Raw genomic sequence first — 21,220 nt, forward strand, 5'->3', positions numbered from 1 at the left:
AGAATCTTATATTTGCACCCTAATTTCAGAAACCAGACAATCTGCCTCTAATTTTTGTTTTTTATGCATTTATTTTTCTTTTACTGTTAGACAAATTCGAGTTTATCTTTGCTCTTTTTACTTAAGCCTTTTCATGTCGCAGTTTTACACCTGCAAACTTCAGAAGATCTTCTAAGCTACTTAAACCCTTCTTTTCTCTAAGATATTTATCTCATTTAATTTTCAGTTCTCAGGACAGTATTTTTTACATTTACCAGTATCCACACTTTTTATTCATGTTTTTTGGTATTTCCTTTTCTACATGTTATTACAATTGCAGTTTGCTCTATTGTTGTATCTCTTGGGTCTTAACTTCTATGACTTTAACTCCCTCTTTACCATTTATATTATCCAATTATCATATTGTTCTAATTCCAATTTTAAATAAATTATAATAACAGTGGTAAAAGTAAGCACAATGGCATTCTATCTTGGATCATTTTGACCAGCTCTTGAAAATCCAAACCATTCTTTTTTAGAAAATCCAATTTCCAGTATTAGAAAACTTGCTAACTATATAGTAGGAATGTGCCCTTAAACTTCGTAGGATAAACTCACCAGCCTAATTTAGCTTTACGAGAGTTTTATACTTTCTGGCTGTTCACTCTTCTTTCTTGTTTAAGAACTTTGCCAAAGTTCTTAAATGTTTTCAGAGAAAAAATATTTTGCACAGTTCTATAAAATCTCAGAGAAGGCTGATAGTTCATCTGTTTCTACTGATCTGTTAATTATGGTTTAATCTGGCAAAGCCTAGACTGCCCTTGAGGATGCACATGCTTTCATGAAGGAAGCGAATTTGGAGTTCCTTACAGGAAGACAAATTTCTGCCCTAAAACACCCATTTTTCTATCTCTGAGGGTGTATGGTTAGCTTAAGTCGAAGTGGAAAAATGCATTCATGTAGGAGAAAGTAAGACACAGTGAGATGATAACAAGAGTCAGACTTGTGATATGTTAACCTTGGCCTCTTGCACTACTTTATAAATATCATTAACAAGGTCTGTAATATATAGGCATTTGGTGAGAAGTGTAAGGCCAACAGCCTTACACTGCCTGTGTTATTTTAATTTTTAATAGCAATGCAACATTTTATTTATTTTTCAGCTTTGTTGAGATATAATTGAAAATAAAATTTAAGGTGGCTCAGTGGGTTAAAGCCTCTGCCTTTGGCTCAGTTCAGGACCCCAGGATCGAGTCCCACACAGGACTCTCTGCTCAGCAGGGAGCCTGCTTCCCCCTTTATTTCTCTGCCTGCCTCTCTGCCTACTTGTAATCTCTGTCTGCCAAATAAATAAATAAAATCTTAAAAAAAAAAAGAAAATTTAAAATACTGAAAGTGTACACATGGTGATTTGATATAAGTATACATTAAGAAAGGATTCCCACTGTCTATTAATTAACACATTAACATATCCATCCTTTCAATTAGCTCTCTTTTGAGGGAGTGGGGAGGGGTAAGAATGTTTAAGTTCTACTCCTAACAGATTTCAGTAATACAATACAGTGCACGTGTATTTGAAGAAATTGACAGACTCCATCAGTCTAGTATGTGTCCTGAGCTGGTAAAAACAAAAACAAAGAAACCCTCAAAGATTATTTAAAAAAAAAAAAAAAGTGGGTGGAATCCTAAAATAATGTTGTATTTGTGACCCCATTATAGAGTGGCTTAGAAAAAAGGAACAAATATTTTTACTTTATGGTTTTGTCGAAGATTGAAAAATAATACCCTTTTTAAAAAAAGATTTTTTTTATTTATTTAGAGAAAGAGGGAGAGAGTGATGTACGTACAAACTGGGGGGAGGGGCAGAGAGAGACACCCCGCTGAGCAGGGAGCTCTGGGAGGGGCTTGATCTCACAACCCCTCATGACCCTCTCAGATCATGAGCTGAGCCAAAATCAAGGGCTGGAGGCTGAACCCACTGAGCCACCCAGACGCCCCACCTATTCTTTTTTTAAACTTGACCTCAAGAGATCAGCACTTTGAAACTAGCTAGATCATATGGGTCTCTTCATAGCCACTCGAATAGAAGAGCAGTTCACTAAGAACGTCTTGTGTGTATGAGTGGAGACCCCAAATCCAGAGTCCTGACAGAGCACTATAGGGGAACATGGTTGCAAAATGATACTTGTGACATTGTCATCTAATAAACATCTTGATTATTACTAAGATTTTATTCTATCACGCCCTTGCTAAGCCCATTACTGGGATTTTATTTTTATTTTGCAGAGGAAGCAATAGAAAGCATTAGAAATATGCTTTGCTAAAAATTAGCAAAGGAAGGATTAAAGTGGCAAATGCTGAGAAAGATAATGTAGAGCAGAGTCCTTACCTACCAAGCAGGTCCCTGTGCCCAGGGAGCAGTTTTGGAAGGAGATGTGGCAAAGGCTGGTAGGAAATGTGTTCTCTTAGCAAGATTCTTTGGAAAAAAACAAAAACCTTGAGTTCTTTTTTTAAGGAGCTGGGAAAAGAATTGCCTTGCTTAATTCAATAGAGTACACACAGTGTTTCCTTCTGGGTAGCTTGTGGCTAAGCAGCAGAAGTCAGCTACTGAGCAAAAGGCAAGCATCCCATCTGGGAAGCTGCAGTTGTTCCCTTCGTAGAACCTTCCCCTTTGAGATTCCACATCATTACAGATAGTACTGTCACTTAACCTTGGTATCTTCGCCAAGGAAAAGCAGGAGGCAGTGCTCTAACTTGAATCTTCTCGCCTTTCTATTGGGCTGTGAATACCACAAGAACAGAGATGTGCACCCAGCCATGCACCCTCACCGTCCCATGCCCTTCTCACACCTGCCAGCCCTGCTCTGAATGCAGTGAAGGTTCAGTCGCATTGGTGTAAGGAACTCCTTGGAAGATCAATTAAAGAACATACTCTTCAGACTGATGTTATTAAAGGAGGATAAGTACATCTTGGAAAATGATGTATGAATGTTTAGGATACACATTGTCATCTTGGTGTGATTATTACAAGCATCTTGTGATGTTTTGGACCACAGCTCTGAAACAGCCCATCTCTAGGGTATAAGCAAGAAAGTCCATGCCAGGTATATTTTCTGTCATGGGAGGCAAACAGGACAACTCCTGCTTCTGTGTATTTTTAAACCTCATTCCTTACTTTTTCTTCTTTCTATGTCGTAGTGTTCATGATGTAATATATAAGAGCATCATAGGTTGTTTTTGTTGTTGTTGTTGTTGTTGTTGTTGTTTTGAGAGAGAGAGAGAGAGCAGGAGCAGGGAGAGAGGGCAGAGAGAGAAGGAGAGAGAGAATCTTAAGTAGGCTCCACACTCTGCAAAGTGCCTAATGTGGGGCTCGATCTCATGACCCTGAGATCATGACCTAAGTTGCAACCAAGAGTCAGACACTTAAGCGTCTGAGCCACCCATGCACCCCAAGCATAACAGACTTCTAATTTATAAACAATCACACATTTAAATGTGTGTGTGAAAAACCTTTTCACTGTTGGTAATATTGAAACAAAAGCATTTACAGACCACTAGTAAAGACAGGATAGACAGGGCTCAAGTTTCATTGTATATGTGACTGAAAACAAGAATTCCGCATTTAGTAGTTTTTCTGCAGCAAAAGACCTGGAAAATTTAATTCTATATTCATATGTATGCAAGGAAGGTGTTTTAGTGGCTGGTTGATTACCTTAGTGGTTGGTGTGTGCTCCTTCCAAATGGGTTTTTTTGTTCGTTCACTAGCTCTCCATGTTCTAGAACTAAAAGAACCCAGGAGGCCACAGGCAACTCCCACACTTACTTTATACATGAATAAATAGATCCCTATTACTAAGAATACTGCTTGCACATAGTAACCCATCCTAAAAGGCGAAGAGAGGCAAACTCAATTATTTAGCAAAAAGTGTTATTTACTTGATTTTAGCAGCACCTGTAATTTATAGTCAGATTACACAGGGAAGTTAAAGTAACTTTAACGACAAAAATTACGTTTGAGAATTAACTGTTAATTTCCTATGGTCTGTTTCTTAACTTTTGCTATATCATTTTTCATGTAATGAAGGGTCTGGTAATAAATTGTTAAATCATGCTTACCTTGTAGACTGAGAGCTAAATCAGTTTTTCATTAAAACCTAAGCAGTAATATTAATTATGTGGAAATGTGTGACAGATTGAATTCTATTTATACAGGCTTGCCTCTATGACTAGTCTTCCAGGTCCACGGTTTTTGTTTTTGTTTTGTTTTTTTTAAATGATGATTCTTCAAATTTGGAGAGAAGTCAATTAATAACCAAATATAATGCAATTTAAAATTCTTTTCCAAAGACAGTATCTCTTTATATATGCTCTTGGGATAAAAGTGGGCCAGGCAAGCTGAGAGAAAACATGGCTACATTTTGTTTAGAGGCTGCCTAAAGAAGGCCTCAAAAAACACCCCTTTTCATAAACCAGGTTTGTTCATAAGACATAATTTGAATGAGTGAAAGCCAGATGAAAATTTATATTTCAAAAAGCAGTGTCCTCATATTACCTATTCTTCTAATAAAAAACAAAAATTTTAGGCAAAAATTTAGATGTTCTGAGAAATCCTCATGGCTAATTTTATGAAAACACATTTTCCATCACAGCATAAATTTAATTAGCCATCCAAATATATCTTCTTGGAATTTGGATTAGTGAAATTTAGTATTTTTCATTGAATAATGAAATTTTCCATATCTCACAGGTAGTTATGGAAGGTGTAGGGGCCAAGGGCACGCTGCCCCCAAGATGGGCCACTTTGGCACAAAGATTATTTCACATTAAAAGTAATCAAAATGCAATAGAAGCAGGAAAAGCTCTCTGCCTCCCCCTCAGCTGCCTGAATACATTTCTCTGGAAATGACAGTCTATACCAGGAAAAAAGCTTAACAGAGACTCCCGTTTACCTAAGAAATTTTCCTGCAGAATAGGGCAACCTTTGTTTTTCCAAGTATCTCCTCTCACCCTCCCGGTAATGGCCTTCTTCCGCTTTGTGTCCTCATACCCCTACCCCTCTCCTTGTTCATAAAAGCTTCATTGTCTTTGGAATTTCCTATCTCTATGGATTCCCTGCCCGTATACCTATTCAATGTGATCCCCCCCCCCCCGTTGAATATGTCTCATGTCAATTTGGTTCTAAGTCTAGCTAGAAGGACCATAGGGCAGGGGAAGGTCTTCCTCCCTGACCAAAGCTTACTGAGTTAATAGGCTTTAGGCTTAGTATCTTATGCTCCTCTATACAGAAAATACAGTTTAGGATTTTCCAAGGTAAAATTTTTCTGGCACTTTTTTACTTTTACTAAATTTTCAAATTTTCACAGTTGTATAATCACTTGTCCTCACATTCTTCTTTTTAACTTGGGAAGAACATATTTATCTATCTCATATTAAGAATGAAGTTTTCTTGGAATTATGTTTTCAAAGTCATTATCGGAAAGGAAGATTTTAGTAAGCAGACTATTGCTTTTCCCTACAACTGAAAACATGACTCATTCGGTGGAGTGCTCAGAGCTTGCTTAATGGAGGGGAATTTTATCATGAAAACATATAAATTTCTGTTGGAAAATCATGGCAGGTGTTTTGGTTCAAACCAGTTCTAGCAGAGACCCTCTAGAAAACAGTTGCTGGTGTTGCCTGAAGGTTTTGCAACTGTGTCAGTGGCCAGTTCTTAAACTTGCTATTGAGCTGATCAGTAACAGTAAAAATTTGCCAGAAATTCAACAGATAAGAAGGAAAGTAGCTGATGAAGAGTGAGGTCTATGGGGGACCAGTCACCCCACCACCCAATGTCTCAGAAAAATCACTTTTATCAGAAAGGGAGGGTTTATGTGACTCCCAGGGAGATGTATTATATTCATCATTCTCCTGTTTATTCAGATATTTAGCGAGCATATATTGCTTATTAGATACTGTGCTTAGCACTTAGTGATAATGATTGCTCTAGTTCCTTTTCCTTTGGGACAGAATGCTTCAAATCTGGGAGCAAAAAATCAAATTCAATAGGGAATTTTTCTTCTCTTCCTGGTAGTCATTCTATTTTGTAATACAGGAAACTACTGCAGAGAGCCTGGCAGCCCCCTGATCGAGCCAGGGACTCTCAGAGAACTCACAACAGAATGGAGAGTGTCTGCATGATTAATTAAATGGGATTTGATCCAAATGGTCCAGAAGTCCTAGGACCTGGGGACAAACCGAGAAGTTATTTAACTTTTCAGATTCAGAATGAATTTATAGAAGCATTGTGGAAACATGTAGAAAAAAAAATAAGAAGGAAAACATTCAATGATTGATAGTTATGGCTTAGTGAGACAGGCAGTAAATTGTACTAAGTATAATGAGAAAGGCTCCAAATTGCTCTATATCGAGACTTTAGACGGTAGTTTCTAGGTATAACAATTATGCACATCTTAAATACTAGAGGTTTCCATCCTTATGAAGGATGAGTGAGTGAAAATATTTTGATTTTTCTTTGTGATCATGAAACCCCAGCTCTTCTAATGGCTGTTTTTCTTAATTTAGACAAGTACCTAGCAGGAAATGGACAACATGATGAATGCTGAAATTAAAAATCCAAAAAATATAGGTTCAAATACTAGAAAGGTTTAGTTACCATTTTTTTGCCTTTTGTTTTTCTGACAATATCATATGAGAAGTTTGGTTTAGTAGGTGAGCTACAGTTTAATACTGAATCCATACCTTCCATTTGTTAGAAAGAAAGCAGAATTTACATTATTGAAAGAGCCTCTTGGGTCTTGAAGCCCTGAAAAAAAACTCTTCATTTGGTTAAATTGCTTTGCTATAAAAAAGATAAGCATGCTAAAGCAGAAAATAAGCCCCCCCCTTTATATTAATGCAAAATAGTTTTATTTAATAAAAGTAAATAAAAAAATTAAAATCAATATTTGATATCTAAACTAAAATACTTAAAGAGCAGTATAATGAAATGATGCCCATTTTCTTTAGAACAAAGTTCTATGTCTGTATGTATATTCTATAAAACAAATATCATTTTAAACCAGAGGATGATGGGGGCATGGCATTGATGATTTTAGTTCAGAACAGCGAGATGATTCTTTAAAGCTAGAATGTATCTTCTTCTTTTTTTTTTTCTTTATAAATATTCTGTGGTTCAGAAGCATCTCAAGGAAAGAAAATTAAAAGTCGGAGAGGGCATTGCATACTCAAGTTTTTCAGTGCAGAATAAGGCCAACCTATTGCAATGAGGACAGAAGCAAGATAAGAAGGCTCCTGATAAAACAGTGATGCAGGAGAGCAGGGTCTTCTCTCAAGAACCATTCTTCTTGTCGAAGAAGGAATCTCGAAGACAATGGAGCATGAGTAAAGTGATAGAAGTTTATTAAGGATACAGGAAAAGACTCTCAGGAGTCAGAGGGGTTATAGGAACTCTGACATCTAGCGCAGAATGGTCTGATTGGTTTCCTATCTCTGGCTTCTTTTCATCTCCTCCATTTTGAATTTTGTGAGCCTGATCCTATTGGCCCCTATTTATCTCCCTACTTAGCCCCGCTGTCCCTTACTTATTCCTCCCCCTGGAACAGTAACCCTAGGGATGGCACGATGACCACTCTGGCTGCTTCGTGCTGAAATGGGGCGGCAGCCTGTGTGGCAGTTAGAATCTATCCAGGGGTCGCTCTAGGGGCCCATGCTATGGCTCCAGTGGGTCATGATGGACAGCAAAGGGGACATGCATCAGCCCATGCAAAACAATAAACATAAAACAAGTTATTATGCCCCTAATTATGAATACATCCCTTACTAACTTTGTCAAAACGATCAGTGGATATTTTGGTCTTATTTAATTGATCACAAATATCCCCTATTAATTGGGACACCTTGTGGGAGTTATCTGTAATGTGAAAACAACACGTGAGGAAATTCCTCACACCCCAAATGGTGTAGCAATAGTAGACAGTAGTGGCACAGTCTCAGGAAGCCCCTCTCCGACTTCACCTAAGTTTTGGCTGAGTTTGTCTAGTGCCTGGAAAGTATTATTTAGAGTCTGGCCAAGCAAGCATACTGTGTTGCTTATTTTATGTTGTAGTCCTATCCCATAGTGAGCTTCGAGGCTCTTTTTACCAGGAGGGCTCTTCAGTGCTTGGCTAAAGTCTTTGTTTGTAATTGTACCTTATCAGAGGTGGCTTCCGGGATAACCATGACTAAGGAATAAAACTGTCAAGAAATTCTCTTTGAGGTCTAGCCTGAGCAGTCTTCTAATTACAAGGAATCACTGGCAAGTGGAAGAAAACTTGTCTTGGGAGATAAGGGCATCCCCAAGTGCATTATCCAGTCAAATCATAAAGAAAGTGGGGTCGTCATTTCTGTAAGTCCATAATTAACCCCATGCAGTGGGGCACCTTCTTATTTTAAAGGAGCAACTTCATTATTCCAGCCACACAGAACTGGTCAAAGGGCCAGTTGAGTTACATAAATGCTGGGGAATAATTACATTTTTTTTTTTAGTTCCAATAGTCATATGCCTCTGGGGTCCTGTTGTTATCTCCCCAGAATAAAAAGCACAGAGATTGTCTATATGAGCTATTTTGGCAATTTGTCTGAGGTTTACCTCAAGTTGTCTAGCTTAGGTAAACAGCATTCAAAGACAATCAGAGATAAAATTTAACATCTGCAAAGGTATGTTATTGAAATATGATTTCTCCCTCTACAGTAACCATCATTTTTAATCAAAGGTATCCAAATCAGGACTAATATGTTTGTAAAACAAGTCCAGTTTTGATAAACTTGGCCTAATGATTTACATAAGCTCAGCAAGAATAATGAAGGATCATACAGAGTTATCATCTTTTTGAATCTGCTTTGCTTGAACTTTTTTAAAGAATCTCTAGGTTGAACTTTGAGTAGCCTCTCCAGGCTAGAAGCCAAGCCAAGTACTTGCCATCAGACACACCTGTAGATGTGGGCAGATTCCTCTTCTGGAGGTCCCCAAAGAATCGCGAGGTTCCTGCACCTGCCAGGAAGTGACATTCTTTACTCACCTGGTGAGGCTGCTGGGAACTCTGTAAGCAAGGTATCAGGCCCACAGTTCCAAGGGTCTTTATGGCTCCAGGTTTCATAAAGTCAATCTTAGCTCCTTTGAGCTGTCTGGTCCTATCTGAGTCTATGCATATCTTTCTCAAACATGACCTTCCAGTCAAAGCCTTGGCAAAATAACCCATGTTTCCAATGGTGCCCTGTTACAAGGAGAACAGATTCTTATTGAACTTATGCAAATAATTATGTTTGCCATGGAAGAAAGTTTATTGAGACCTTCTGAATTTCAGAGGATTTAGGTAGAGATAAATGTTAAATGCTTTAATGCTTTTGTTTACACTTGAATACTTTATCCCACTTTTGTAAGTCATAGATACCTTGAGAGACAGTTTCCTTCATATGGAAGAGCAAACATTAGAGAACCAGCAGTCAAATAAGAGTGACAAAACTATAATCAATTTTTAGTTCATTTAGTCCCACATTACTAATTCTTGTTTAGTTTGAATGCAGCCTTAGTTCTAGAAATTCTTACCTATTTTTCTTTTAAAGATACCAAATACCTATATTTGTCCTTTAAAATCCTTTATATGAATCTTCTTGAAGATGGACCTCTTCTTGCAAGAGAGTAAGAACAATTATAAATAACAAAAATTCAAAATGGATATGGTTAAAAATTAAAACCGATTAAAACTTTAAGAATTGCTTATCATCTCTAGAATAGTTATAGCATTTACTGGAACAATACAACCTAAAGCCTATCATTTGTTTAACAATTCTTCCAGAGTAACTTTTCATAACAAATAAAGGGCCTAATGAATTAAAGAGACTTCCTTTACAATTTAAATCTTGGAAAAGTTAAAACCTTAGAAAGTTTTAAAGCACATGCCTAAATAGGTTTAGGAATCCTCAAAAACCTGATAAAGGCAAAACAACTGTTTTTTCTGGACAGGCAGAGAGAAAACAGCTGTTTATTTTTTTTTAAATAGCAGATCAATTAATTCAAGAAAACTCTGTCTTTTGAACTAAGAGAAAGCAGACTTTTAATCTTACACACATGTACTTTAAAATCCATTTATTTCAATCTCAGTCTGTCCTGACCACATTTAAAATTCCTCTCCAAAAATTACCCTTCACAAACCTATAACTTTCCTTTGCATTCAGATTTTGTCCCAAGCCATTTCTCTTCAAACAACCCATCTCATTTAGGACAAAATTACCTTCTTTTATCCTCAAAAAAATGTATTCCCATTCCTTCTATCTTTCTTACATATCTCCTACTTTTCTACATGCAGAGTTGTTTTCCTTATGTCTATCAGTTTTAATTACATTTAGCAGAATTTTGCATTCTTAGACATCTTAGTCTCCAGTGAAAACTAAGTAGTAACCAGTTGTGAACTGTTGCACCAAACTTTAGACAGCAAATTTGTGATTCAGGTAAGCACAAAGCCCGTTTACCAACAGACTTAAATATCCTTAGTTTTTTCTTTTTTTTTTGCAATAAGTAGTCAAAGCACAAACCTACGTCTGGTGATCAATGATTGAGCACTTTATCCTATTTAGAAAAAACCTAGATCTCCAATGATTTTAATGCCATTTGTCGTCCAGACCAAACTTTAAAGTTTCAGATTAAAAACGAACTTAACAATTACCCATGAAAACTTGGGAGAGCAGACAATTATGCATCATTTTAAGTCATCGTTTTGCTGACAAATTGCGGCAGAGACAGCATGAACTTATTTGGTCTTCAACAGATTTTGGTGGAATAAATGTTTCATATTTAATGCTGATAATCTTAAAGACATATCTATTTAAATTAAACCAACAAACAAATTAGTTAATACCAAGTTGTGTTCCCCCCGGGCCCATTTTTTTTTCTTTATTTTTTAAAGATTTTATTTATTTGACAGAGATCACAAGTAGGCAGAGACAGGCAGAGAGAGAGGAGGAAGCAGGCCCCCTGTGGAGCAGAGAGCCGGATGCAGGGCTCAATCCCAGGACTCTGAGATCATGACCTGAGCTGAAGGCAGAGGCTTTAACCCACTGAGCCACCCAGGTGCTCCACACCTGGGCCCGTTTTTTAAAGTCTGTTTTTTCCCCATTGTCAATTTTACCGAGACCATGGTGGGGAAATCTGAAAGGAGCAGGTGCGCAGACCACACCCAAGGTGCTAAGGAAAAAGGGGGAGAGGGAGGGGGAGACTGGAGAGGCAAAGGGCAGCCAGAAGGCAGAGAAAAAGAGTTCCCAGTTCTGAAGCTCATCCACTCGGACAGATGAACAGACGCCATGTTTTCCCACCAAGTGGGATTAGGCAGTCCGTGTCAGGCCAGAGAAGACAGGGAATCTCCCCGAAACAAAGGGAGTTTCGTCAGCTGCTTGGGAATATTCCTTAAAGTCCCCGTCCTGAGGTAGACTGTTAACCACAGCTGGCTTCACTCATAGCCATTAACCTGGGAAATGAGTGGGGGAGAGGCCGCCACATCTGTTAGGAGGGACAGTGAGAGGCCATGAGAGTCAGGGTCCCCTTTGCTGGGTGGGGGGGTTGGGGGGGGCTGTGTTTCCTCCAGCAAACCAGAGTTACTAGGAGGAGGAATATTTAGTGAATTGTCCAATAGGTGAGAAGGAGGATACTGGTCTGGTTACCTCCAAACATGTTCTGCGAGCCGCCCTTAGGTCGGCTAAGGGTACCTCTGCTATTCGCCCTGTTTCCCCAAAGAAGAGACCGGTTAGATCCTCCTGAGCCCATTCACTGAGCATTACATTGGCTCATCCTTTCCTAAATTTGCAATCCAAATTGTCTCCAGGGGGTTAAAAGGCACCCCAAGGGAGAGTCCTTGGGAACTGAAGAGGAGACCACACCTTATTTTACCTTGCCTTGAAGAACACTCAGTGTTTAACCCATGGAAAACATTAGAAAAGCTTGACAAGGGGAGATTACCAGTTGTGCAGTACCCAATCCAGAGAAGTTCCCCTGGAGGCTGGTTGGTTTCCCATCTCACGATCCCAGTTGGAGCCAGTTACCCCGTACCTGTTACGGAGAGGTGACGGTGAAGGCATCCCTACATTGTAGCTCTCACCTGTGAACCAAAGCGAGGTGTCCCAGAGTTTCCTACCCAAGGTGAAAGAGTAGCCTACCATCTTGGTTGAGGAGGGCTCGGGCCAGCCCGAGTAGCCACTCTTACCCATTCATGGTCCATCACCAGATCCTCCTCTTCTCCTCTGAATTCCTCCCACCCCAAGAAAAACCTGGCCTAATCATAAGGGTTTGGCAAGGTTAACAGTTTAAACTTTGATATTCTTTTTAGAAGGCTAAGATTGTGAGTGAAACAGCTACAGTCTTTCAGTGGGGAGGCATGTGCTGTTTAGGGATGAGGCTTCCCCTGGGGTGTGACCCCTTCCAGGGCCAGGTCTCTATCCTTTTACTCGTCTCCAAGCCCCCAAGAGATCACTCATGGTAACCAAAGGGCAGGCTCAGAGCCCTGGATCGCCCGTCCTCACCTGCGCTCCCAGGTCCCCAGATGAACCTTAAACGAAGTAGGGGATCCTCATCATGACCTCAGTCTTTGGAGCTCTCTGCATGAGTCCTCAATGTTTGGTCATGTAAATTCACTTGCATTCCTAGCACATGGTGCCTTATGAGTCTGGCTGATTATAAGCCAATTTCAATTACCGTGCCTCACCTTATCCCTTGAGCACTCTTCCTGTCCATCCTGAACCAAGTTCTCACAAGACACTTTTAAATGGAAAAACTCTTACATCCACCTAAGCAACACTCTTCCTAAAATGAATCCCTGACTATAAGGGCACACTGATCAGCAGAGATTAGAAGGACCTGCGGCCAAGTCCCTGAGGTCGAGAAAGCCATTTAATAAAAGCCAATGAACAGCAAGCAGAGCTGGGTGGGTTTAGGCAAACATTCCCTTCTTATGAGAAAAGGGAATTTTTCAAACCTTTCTCCAGAAGCCTGTCACCTGAGACTGTAAGACCAGCGGCCTGCTATTTGCCTTTGACTGGCCAAGAGGTGCCCGGTTTTGTTGTTTTTTAAAAGAGGTCATCTGTGGGAGAGACTTCTCCCAGGAAAGAAAAGAAAGCGTCCGCTTTTACTCATGCTTCGATGGGAGTGATCCCGGGTTTTGGCACCCAAATGATGCAGGAGAGTGAGATTCTGGTCTCATGAAGTCAAAGAATGACTCTCACGGACAACAGAGTGAGTAAAGCGATAGAAGCTTATTAAGCAAGGATACAGGATAAAAAGCTCTCAGGACTGAGGGGGTCCCAACAGGGTTGCCACTGAGGGCTTGTTAGGGTTGGGCTTTTATAGAAAGCTAGCCGGAGAACTGAAATCTGTTTAACATCTCCAGTGATAGCACCATTGAGTAACACTAGTGATAACACCTTCAATGGTGCATTTCTTTTTTCGGGTCTGGTAATTCTTGATCACAAGTAGCTGTTACAACAAGACCTCACCTCCGACACCTAGGACAGGATGGTCTGGTTTGCTCCCTTATCTCTGGTTTCGTCTTCCCCATTTTGAGTTTTGTGAGCCTGATCCCTTGGCCCTTTCTCTCTCTCTCTCTCTCTCTCTCTCTCGCTACCTAGCCCCACCTGTCCCATGTTCAGTAGTACTTACCTTCGGACCCATCTTGTTTCTAGGTAAGGCCATTGGGGGAAGGAGGGAAAGAGGCACCCCTTGTTTGTCTTAGAGTCTCTAGCCCTGAAGTGTCTACCTGCAGTATGGACAGAAAGGGCTGGTGGGTAAATGACAAGGACAGCTGCGGAGATCACAGGTGACACGCACAACCTGGTCAATGAGAAAAAGCCTGTGGTTTTGAGCCAGGGAGCCCTGGGTCTGAATTCTAGTTCTGCCGCCTCCTTTCCTGTGTGGCCTGACACATGTTCTTCTCCCTACGGGATGATGGCTTCTCTGTCGTAAGTGGAGCCACTTCCTGCTGGGATTTCTAGGAGCCAACACAAAAATGGTCTTCTACTCCCGAGTTCTGAACAGACTATGAGAGGGATAGCAATGGGCTACCAGCTTGATTACTGACAAAGGCAGCTGGGGATGTGGCTTCAATCTATAGTGAGTGGTCTTACTAATAGCCAGGACCCAAACCACTGGAAACGTGAGGACTGGGATACAACTCCTCTCAACACTTGACCCCCAGGGCTTTAGGGTGGAATGATTTCATTTGGGAGGTAAGTCAGTTTTATCTCTCAATCAGGTTTTGAATATTTTGGAAATCAGCATAGACTGGGCTTATAGGACGAGCCGGGCCTTTATCTAAAAAACCTGCAAGTGCCTGCTGTAGCCTCCTGGGCTGTTCTGCCCCCTAACCAGTGATTCTTTGGGGGCCAGGTAGGAGATGGTTTTCTTAATGCTAGATAGAGGGATTGCTCCAAGCAAATGTTTAGGAAACCCACTATTGCCAAAATGGGTTCCTTGCAATAATGCCATAAGTAATATAATAATAATAATAATAATAAACCTTTCTTGAGCTACATTTTTAGAAGTTTAATCTGCTAGATCAGATTAGATTCTGGCTAATCTGTTTACGTAAGCACTAAGGAGAAAGCCAGAGAAAAATGACACCATCGCGTACCATGAGCATCAAGAAGAGATTTATTTTAACGACTGTTTGAACAGTTTGTAAGATTCCTGAAAAATTTATACCTCCACCCCTCTTTAGTATTTTTATTACCATCTGTCTGCTCTCCTATAAGGATGAGCTAGAAAGGTCTGGAGATGGAGAGGACTTGTGTGTGTATTTTCGGTAGCAGCAAACAGCCGTGAAGTGACCGAACCTACCAAGTGGGTAAGGAGCCCCGGAGGGGAGTGTGGGTCGTAGTGTCCTGCAGGTGACCGTCTCAGGAGTCTGTGCAAGGAAGGGAAAATGATGGAGTAGCCAAATGGAGATGGGGGTGGGGGGCACAGGCCGTGAATCCAGGACAGAGAAATTCCCCTATGTTCTTAATCAGCGAGAGACCCCCGCATGTTCAGATTTCCTGAATTTTGCTAGACTAAAATTGGTGCTTATGATAGCCAGAAAAATTTTTGTTGACATTTCCTGATTTGAAAATAAGACTAACAGCTCCTTTTAAAGTGAGTTTTTGTAATATTACAGATATTTAAATGTGGATTCTTAGATCAAGTGGATGAAATAATGCAGAAGTCAACTCATAAATCTTGGCTATCAGAAAGCAAATAGGACTTGTGAGTCGTTGGACAGCACTCCTGTGTACACTAGTTTTTCCCAAATTCTTCTATGGCCGGTATTTTATCCTAAGAGTGGCAGTGCACAATGGGAAACATTCCCGGCCCAAACGCTCAGGCTAAGAATCCACTGAAACTTGTGGGATGAGCATTTTACCCAAATATAAACCTTGGGGTGATTAAGCTAATTTACTCTTTTCAAACTGTGACATCCTGTTTACAAGAAAGAAGACCTAAAAAGTCATCTTGAGGATGAACTAACTTTTAAAATCAACATGTTGGTGAACTTAAGTGTTAAGTGAGTCACAACTATTTGGATGAAGATTTTCTGGTTTTGAAAGAGAAAGTACTTGGGGGAAAATGTCATTTGGGTTTCACTGAGATGGAAACATTTGAAAAATGGAATTCGCTAGCGAGCCTATCATATAACAGGTTTCCACACACACTTCTTGAGTCACTTCTGTGAATTTGTAGAGCTGCTTACCCCCCTGGGCCAAGTCTTAACCATCACGAGATGCATCTGGCCTCCACAATCCTTCCCAGAAATGATACTTTTTTCTACAATATTTTGAAAGTAACATTACCTACTTTGGAAACTGTGTTTCTAAAATTATTTTTTGTCCCAAAAGCAAGCTGAACCTTGGTCTGTTCACATTACTTGCCTGATAGAAAAATGTTCTCTTTTTACCCTGACCCTTTGATATTTGAAAATGTCATTGCGGGCAGCTGAAAGTCTAATTTATAGTCATGTTACATTCAGTATTTTGTGTCTGATTTTAATGTATAGTTGCTATTAATGTATAATGTTCTTCTGAATGTGTGGATTGGATCTTTGTGAACTGAGTGCATCCCGGACCCCTCTCAGCACCCCATCTCTGCGTTGTTCTCACTACAGTCCTCCTCGCTCACTCTGCCCCGTTAGGCATTAGATCTTTATTTAAGGATCCTGCTGCCTACCTCCACCTGCTGGTCCTCAAGCACTTTAAACCTATCATGGAGCAGTTTCAATTGCTTTTTTTTAAGTTTATTTATTTTATTGATCTCTATACCTAAAGTGGGATTCGACCCTACAACCCCGAGATCAGGAGTCAGTGTTTTTCTGACTGAGCCGGCCAGGCCCCCTTCCCTCCCCTTTTTTAGGCACTGTTCCTTCCCGCTGTGTTTCCTGTTCAAGTTGCTAGTATCCTCTCTTCTGTTGGGAGGAGGGGCAGAGGGACTCTGGTCATCCTAGAGCCCTTCCTTGATAATGCTGCCTCTACTGCCTTTTCTTTTCCATTCGAGCCCTAGATCAGGCACAGTAAACTCTTGGATAGTTCAGAACGAAAGTTTCTCATGGGACTTCCTTATCAACCTTCCTTCTCTGCTGCTGGGTCTTCCCACGTATATGGTCAAACATGAACAGAAGACTTACCACCTGTAAACTCTAACTATGGCCCATCTCATCAGGAGCAAGTTTTTACAACCTGATACAACTCGTTTTTTCTAGATTCCTCTCTTCTACCCATCTACTCCCTGGTCCCCATCCATATGTAACATTAGCTGCCAAAAGTCCTTTGAATATGTCATATATTTTTACACTGGATTTTTCTGTTTTGATCTTTATTACTGAAGACTCCCTTTCTCTCTTCTCATCTTTCCCCTTCCAGAAGTTAAAAAAAAAAAAAATCATTTTTTCCTTGTCCTCTCGTAAGCACTTTTTAAAATTCTTTCTTGCCGTCACTTGATCTACCCCATGATGAACAACTGTCTGTGTGAGGCTTTTTCAGGGTAAATTATGAATTTCTCAAGAGAGAGACTTGTTCTCTCTCTTCTGAAGAGAAGTAACTGTTGCAGTGCTGGGGAGTTACTAAGTTACCCCGTTAATATGTGCTGAGGTAGGGATGCGCTGAAATGTATTCAGATTCTCCCAGGTGTAGTTTCTGTATCAGATGGATGGAGAAGTAACAAAGGTTAGAATAAAGCAGAAGAGCTCCTTGGCTAATTTTTTTCTTGAGAGCCAAGGATTTAAGTATGTGACATACATAGGAATTCCTCTGAAAATTCAGAAACTAATGAATGGCGGTATTACCTGCAAATTACTGTTTGTTCCGGTTAGCCCACCAAGGCATTGCCTCAGACATTTGTTATCAATCCCTTGTATTGGTGACTTTAGAATAAGAACCACTTTCTGTCCAGGTTGACTTTTAATTGATTGGTTTGCATGTATTGATTTGGTAGCATGAATTGATTGGCAGTAATGTAAATATGAGAAGTTAAATGCATACCCAAAAAAGTGTCATCTCTGTCTTTTACTTGTTATAGTAGAGAAATGAGTACACTTGGAATACTTAAGTACAAGGCTAGTTGAGGCAGATTATAGTTTAAAAAAAAAAAAACAGAACAGGGGCGCCTAGGTTGCTCAGTGGGTTAAAACCACTGTCTTCAGCTCAGGTCATGATCCCAGGATCCTGGGATCCAACCCAGCATCGGGCTCTCTGCTCAGCAGGAAGCCTGCTTCCTCCTCTCTCTGCCTGCCTCTCTGCCTACTTGTGATCTCTGTCTGTCAAATAAATAAATAAAAATCTTTAAAAAAAAAAAAAGAAAGAAAGAAAGAAAGAAAGCATCTGAGAAAGGTTTATTTAGGGGCACCTGGGTGGCTCAGTGGGCTAAAGCCTCTGCCTTCGTTCGGGTCATGATCTCAGGGTCCTGGAATGAGCCCCGCATCGGACTCTCTGCTCAGCAGGGAGCCTGCTTCCCCCTCTCTCTCTGCCTGCCTCTCTGCCTACTCGTGATCTCTGTCTGTCAAATAGATAAATAAATCTTAAAACAAAACAAAACAAAACAAAAACAGAACAAAGGAAACTCATGAGGACCTGGAGATGTAATGAAAGGTTTCATTAAGAACCTAGTGACTGTGGGCGCCTGGGTGGCTCAGTGCGTTAAGCCGCTGCCTTCGGCTCAGGTCATGATCTCAGAGTCCTGAGATCGAGTCCCGCATCGGGCTCTCTGCTCAGCAGGGAGCCTGCTTCTCTCTCTCTCTCTGCCTGCCTCTCCTTCTACTTGTGATTTCTCTCTGTCAAATAAATAAATAAAATCTTTAAAAAAAAAAAAAAAAAGAACCTAGTGACTGAATATAACACTTGGATGTTAACTAACTGGGAGTTAAAATAAAAACTTAAAAATAGTAACGATTTCTTGAAAAATAGATAAGGACAGGAAAGAATCTGTATGAAGAAAATTATGTGGATCGATTGACAGGATTTCTGTTGCGTAGCCACAATTCAGCGGATACTTTTAACAAGTTATCCACATTGTTTACTTTCATAAGAATATGAAGTGATTTCGTTCTTTGTTTTCCCACACAGGTGGATCAGATATTGAATACCTGGACTTCTACAAGCCTGTCGTCTGGTTTTGGATCCTGGTAGGACTGGCCTACTTTGCTGCTGTCCTCAGCATGATCGGAGACTGGCTCCGAGTGATCTCCAAAAAGACAAAGGAAGAGGTAAGAGTGAAGGAGCGTGCAAAAAACACTCCTCTTGAGCTAATTCCGTAAACATTATTTTTCATCTTTTTTTGACATTTTTAAAAATAGATGTTATTTAAGATTTTTAATATTTATGTTTGGTGTGGATTTGCTGTATGGTAAGTGTAATTAAGGTAACAGATACTTGCTAAACACCCCTATGTACCAGGTGCTGAGGCTGATTTATAATGAAAAAAAGATGTAATTTGAAATATTCGCTATTTCTTCTTCCTTTTTCTTTTGTTTCATTTCTTTTTTTCTTTTTTCCTTAAGGGCAAAGGTAAATGTTATTCCACAAAGAGAAACAGAATAGAAAACACTTATGTCAAAATGTCAATAGCATGGAAAAGTGAATGTATCATATAATATTGAATCTTTTTACTATATTGAATTATTTCCTTCTTTCTTATATCCCTATAAATGTGTGCAAGTACACACAGTTATGTATACATATGTGCCCAAAACTGTAGGAGTTATGGCCAAGTGCCCTGTGTACAGATTTCAGGTGTTAAAGAGATACTGTCTTACCCATCTTTACAGCTATACATATAGAAATGAACATTAGAATTTTGACGCATGAAGTTTTAGAAAGTTTAAAATTTTAATCTTGTTCTTGAAATTTTATACTTTGGAAATTACATTTGGATTTCATATTTATAGGCCCAGAAATATTATCAGTTAAGTGTTCATAGTCAAGATGCCAGCGAGGTTAGTTTCTGGTCAGATCTCTCTCCATAGCTTACGGATGCTACCTTCTCCCTGTGGCCTTTACATGTTCTTTTCTCTGTGCACCTGCCTGGAGAAAGCACTCTGGTGGCTCTTCCTCTTCTTATAAGGATGTCAGTCAGCCCTGTAGACTCAGGAATGCCATCTTATGACCTCACTTAACCTTAATTACCTGCTTAAGGCCCCATCTCCAAATACCATCACGCTGGGGGTTTAGGGCTTCAACTTATGCAGCTTTAGAGGACACATTTTGGGCCAGAACACCATCCTTTGAAATAAAGTGAAATTCCGGCATTACCTGGCTTACTTAGCATAAGAAACAAGTTCATGTGCTTTCCTAGGCCTGATCTCCATGTTTCTTTTTCGTATTGTAAGTCTTTGAGCTTTTGCCTGACCTTTGGAGTCACATGTGGTTTCTGGCCACCACATCTGTAGAAAGCTTGTGTGAGTAAAGGCCATGAGCAAAAAGTTCCTGGGAGCCCTCCTGGCGCGGGGACTGCAGCTGCTCTGGTCGGTCGAGCCCATTAAAATGGAGCCACCAGTTTGAGCAGATGTTTGTTTTGTTATTTATTTATAATCCAGTTTAGGGAGACGACAGAATGGAGTTACAGATTCAACAGAAAGAAAGGCACAATTTATAACTGATATATAGATGATCAGAGCCAAAGGTTTTATAAACGGAAATACTGCAAAAATGTCTACAGCGATGAAAGAGGGATTATTCGATCATTTTATTTTGAAATAACTCCTGAAAGGGTATAATTAAATAAAATGCAACTAGATACATTCTAGTTGTCACCTTTATGCAGACGGACGTGCAGGCCGGGTGACTGTTCACCGTGTGTTCCTTACCTTCTGTCCCTAAACCATTCCAGACACCGTAACCTTTACAAACCGCCTACATGTTCAGAAGCAACAAGGTTATGTCTAGCTCTCAGTCTTGATGAATAAAAATGCTACGTATTTTTGATAACTTGAAATTCTATTAAAAATATAATATAAAATATACAAAATAATATATAGCATTAAATTTCCAGGGGATATTAAAACACATGCTTTCCCTGAATGGAAATATTTGGCCTAATAATGTCTGTTATATATTTTAAAAATACTCTTCAACCAGATCAGGTGAGTATTAAAATCTACATCTAATCACATATGGCCTTATTTCTGGGTTTGTTAATATTAAAATATATTTTGTTTCCAATAATAATGGAAATAAGGACTAATTTTAATGAAAACATGGTTAGAAATAAGGAAAAATCGTTTTTGATGAACGTGCAGGAATAAAATATTTTGGTATACCTGATCCATCTGAAATATTTGCAGAAGAAATGGTTAGTTGAAGCAAGACAGCATTGTTTCAAAATGTCACACATAATTATAGTTGATCTGCAATCCTCAAGGGAAACAATAATGACCTCAATCCTTTTTCCATGGAGACACATGAGTTTCTGTAAGTGTTTATTTGTCTCATTATTTTTGAAAGTTTAATGGAGAGTAGGCACATGTTCAACAAGAATTGTATGACTAATTATCTTTTCCTATTAAGCCATGTCCCTCTTCTGAGGAAATGTTTCCATTTAGAAAATAAAGATTACTTAGGTATTCTGGATAATACAATAAAACCACTATCTGCAGCAGGTGTAATAAAAAGAAAAATGTGACCACAAAAGTCAGAAGGGAAATTTTGAAACAAGCACAGAATAGTGCCTCCTTATTATGCATCATTTTCTACTGTTTATGGGCCT

General features: G+C 39.6%; 1 protein-coding gene across 4 annotated transcripts in view; it reads left to right on the top strand.

Annotated features, from left to right (window-relative positions):
* KCNK2 (potassium two pore domain channel subfamily K member 2) overlaps positions 1-21,220 on the top strand; it is a 227,805-nt gene that overhangs the window by 153,751 nt on the left and 52,834 nt on the right. For all 4 annotated transcript variants that reach the window (XM_004780513.3, XM_004780514.3, XM_004780512.2 and 1 more), the window contains exon 6: positions 18,583-18,722. In XM_004780513.3, the coding sequence (XP_004780570.1) occupies positions 18,583-18,722 (140 nt within the window). The remainder of the gene's footprint in view (positions 1-18,582; positions 18,723-21,220) is intronic.

Source organism: Mustela putorius, unplaced genomic scaffold (genome assembly GCF_011764305.1).
Source record: "Mustela putorius furo isolate JIRA1106 unplaced genomic scaffold, ASM1176430v1.1 tig00003993_pilon_pilon_pilon, whole genome shotgun sequence".
Lineage (NCBI taxonomy): Eukaryota > Metazoa > Chordata > Mammalia > Carnivora > Mustelidae > Mustela > Mustela putorius.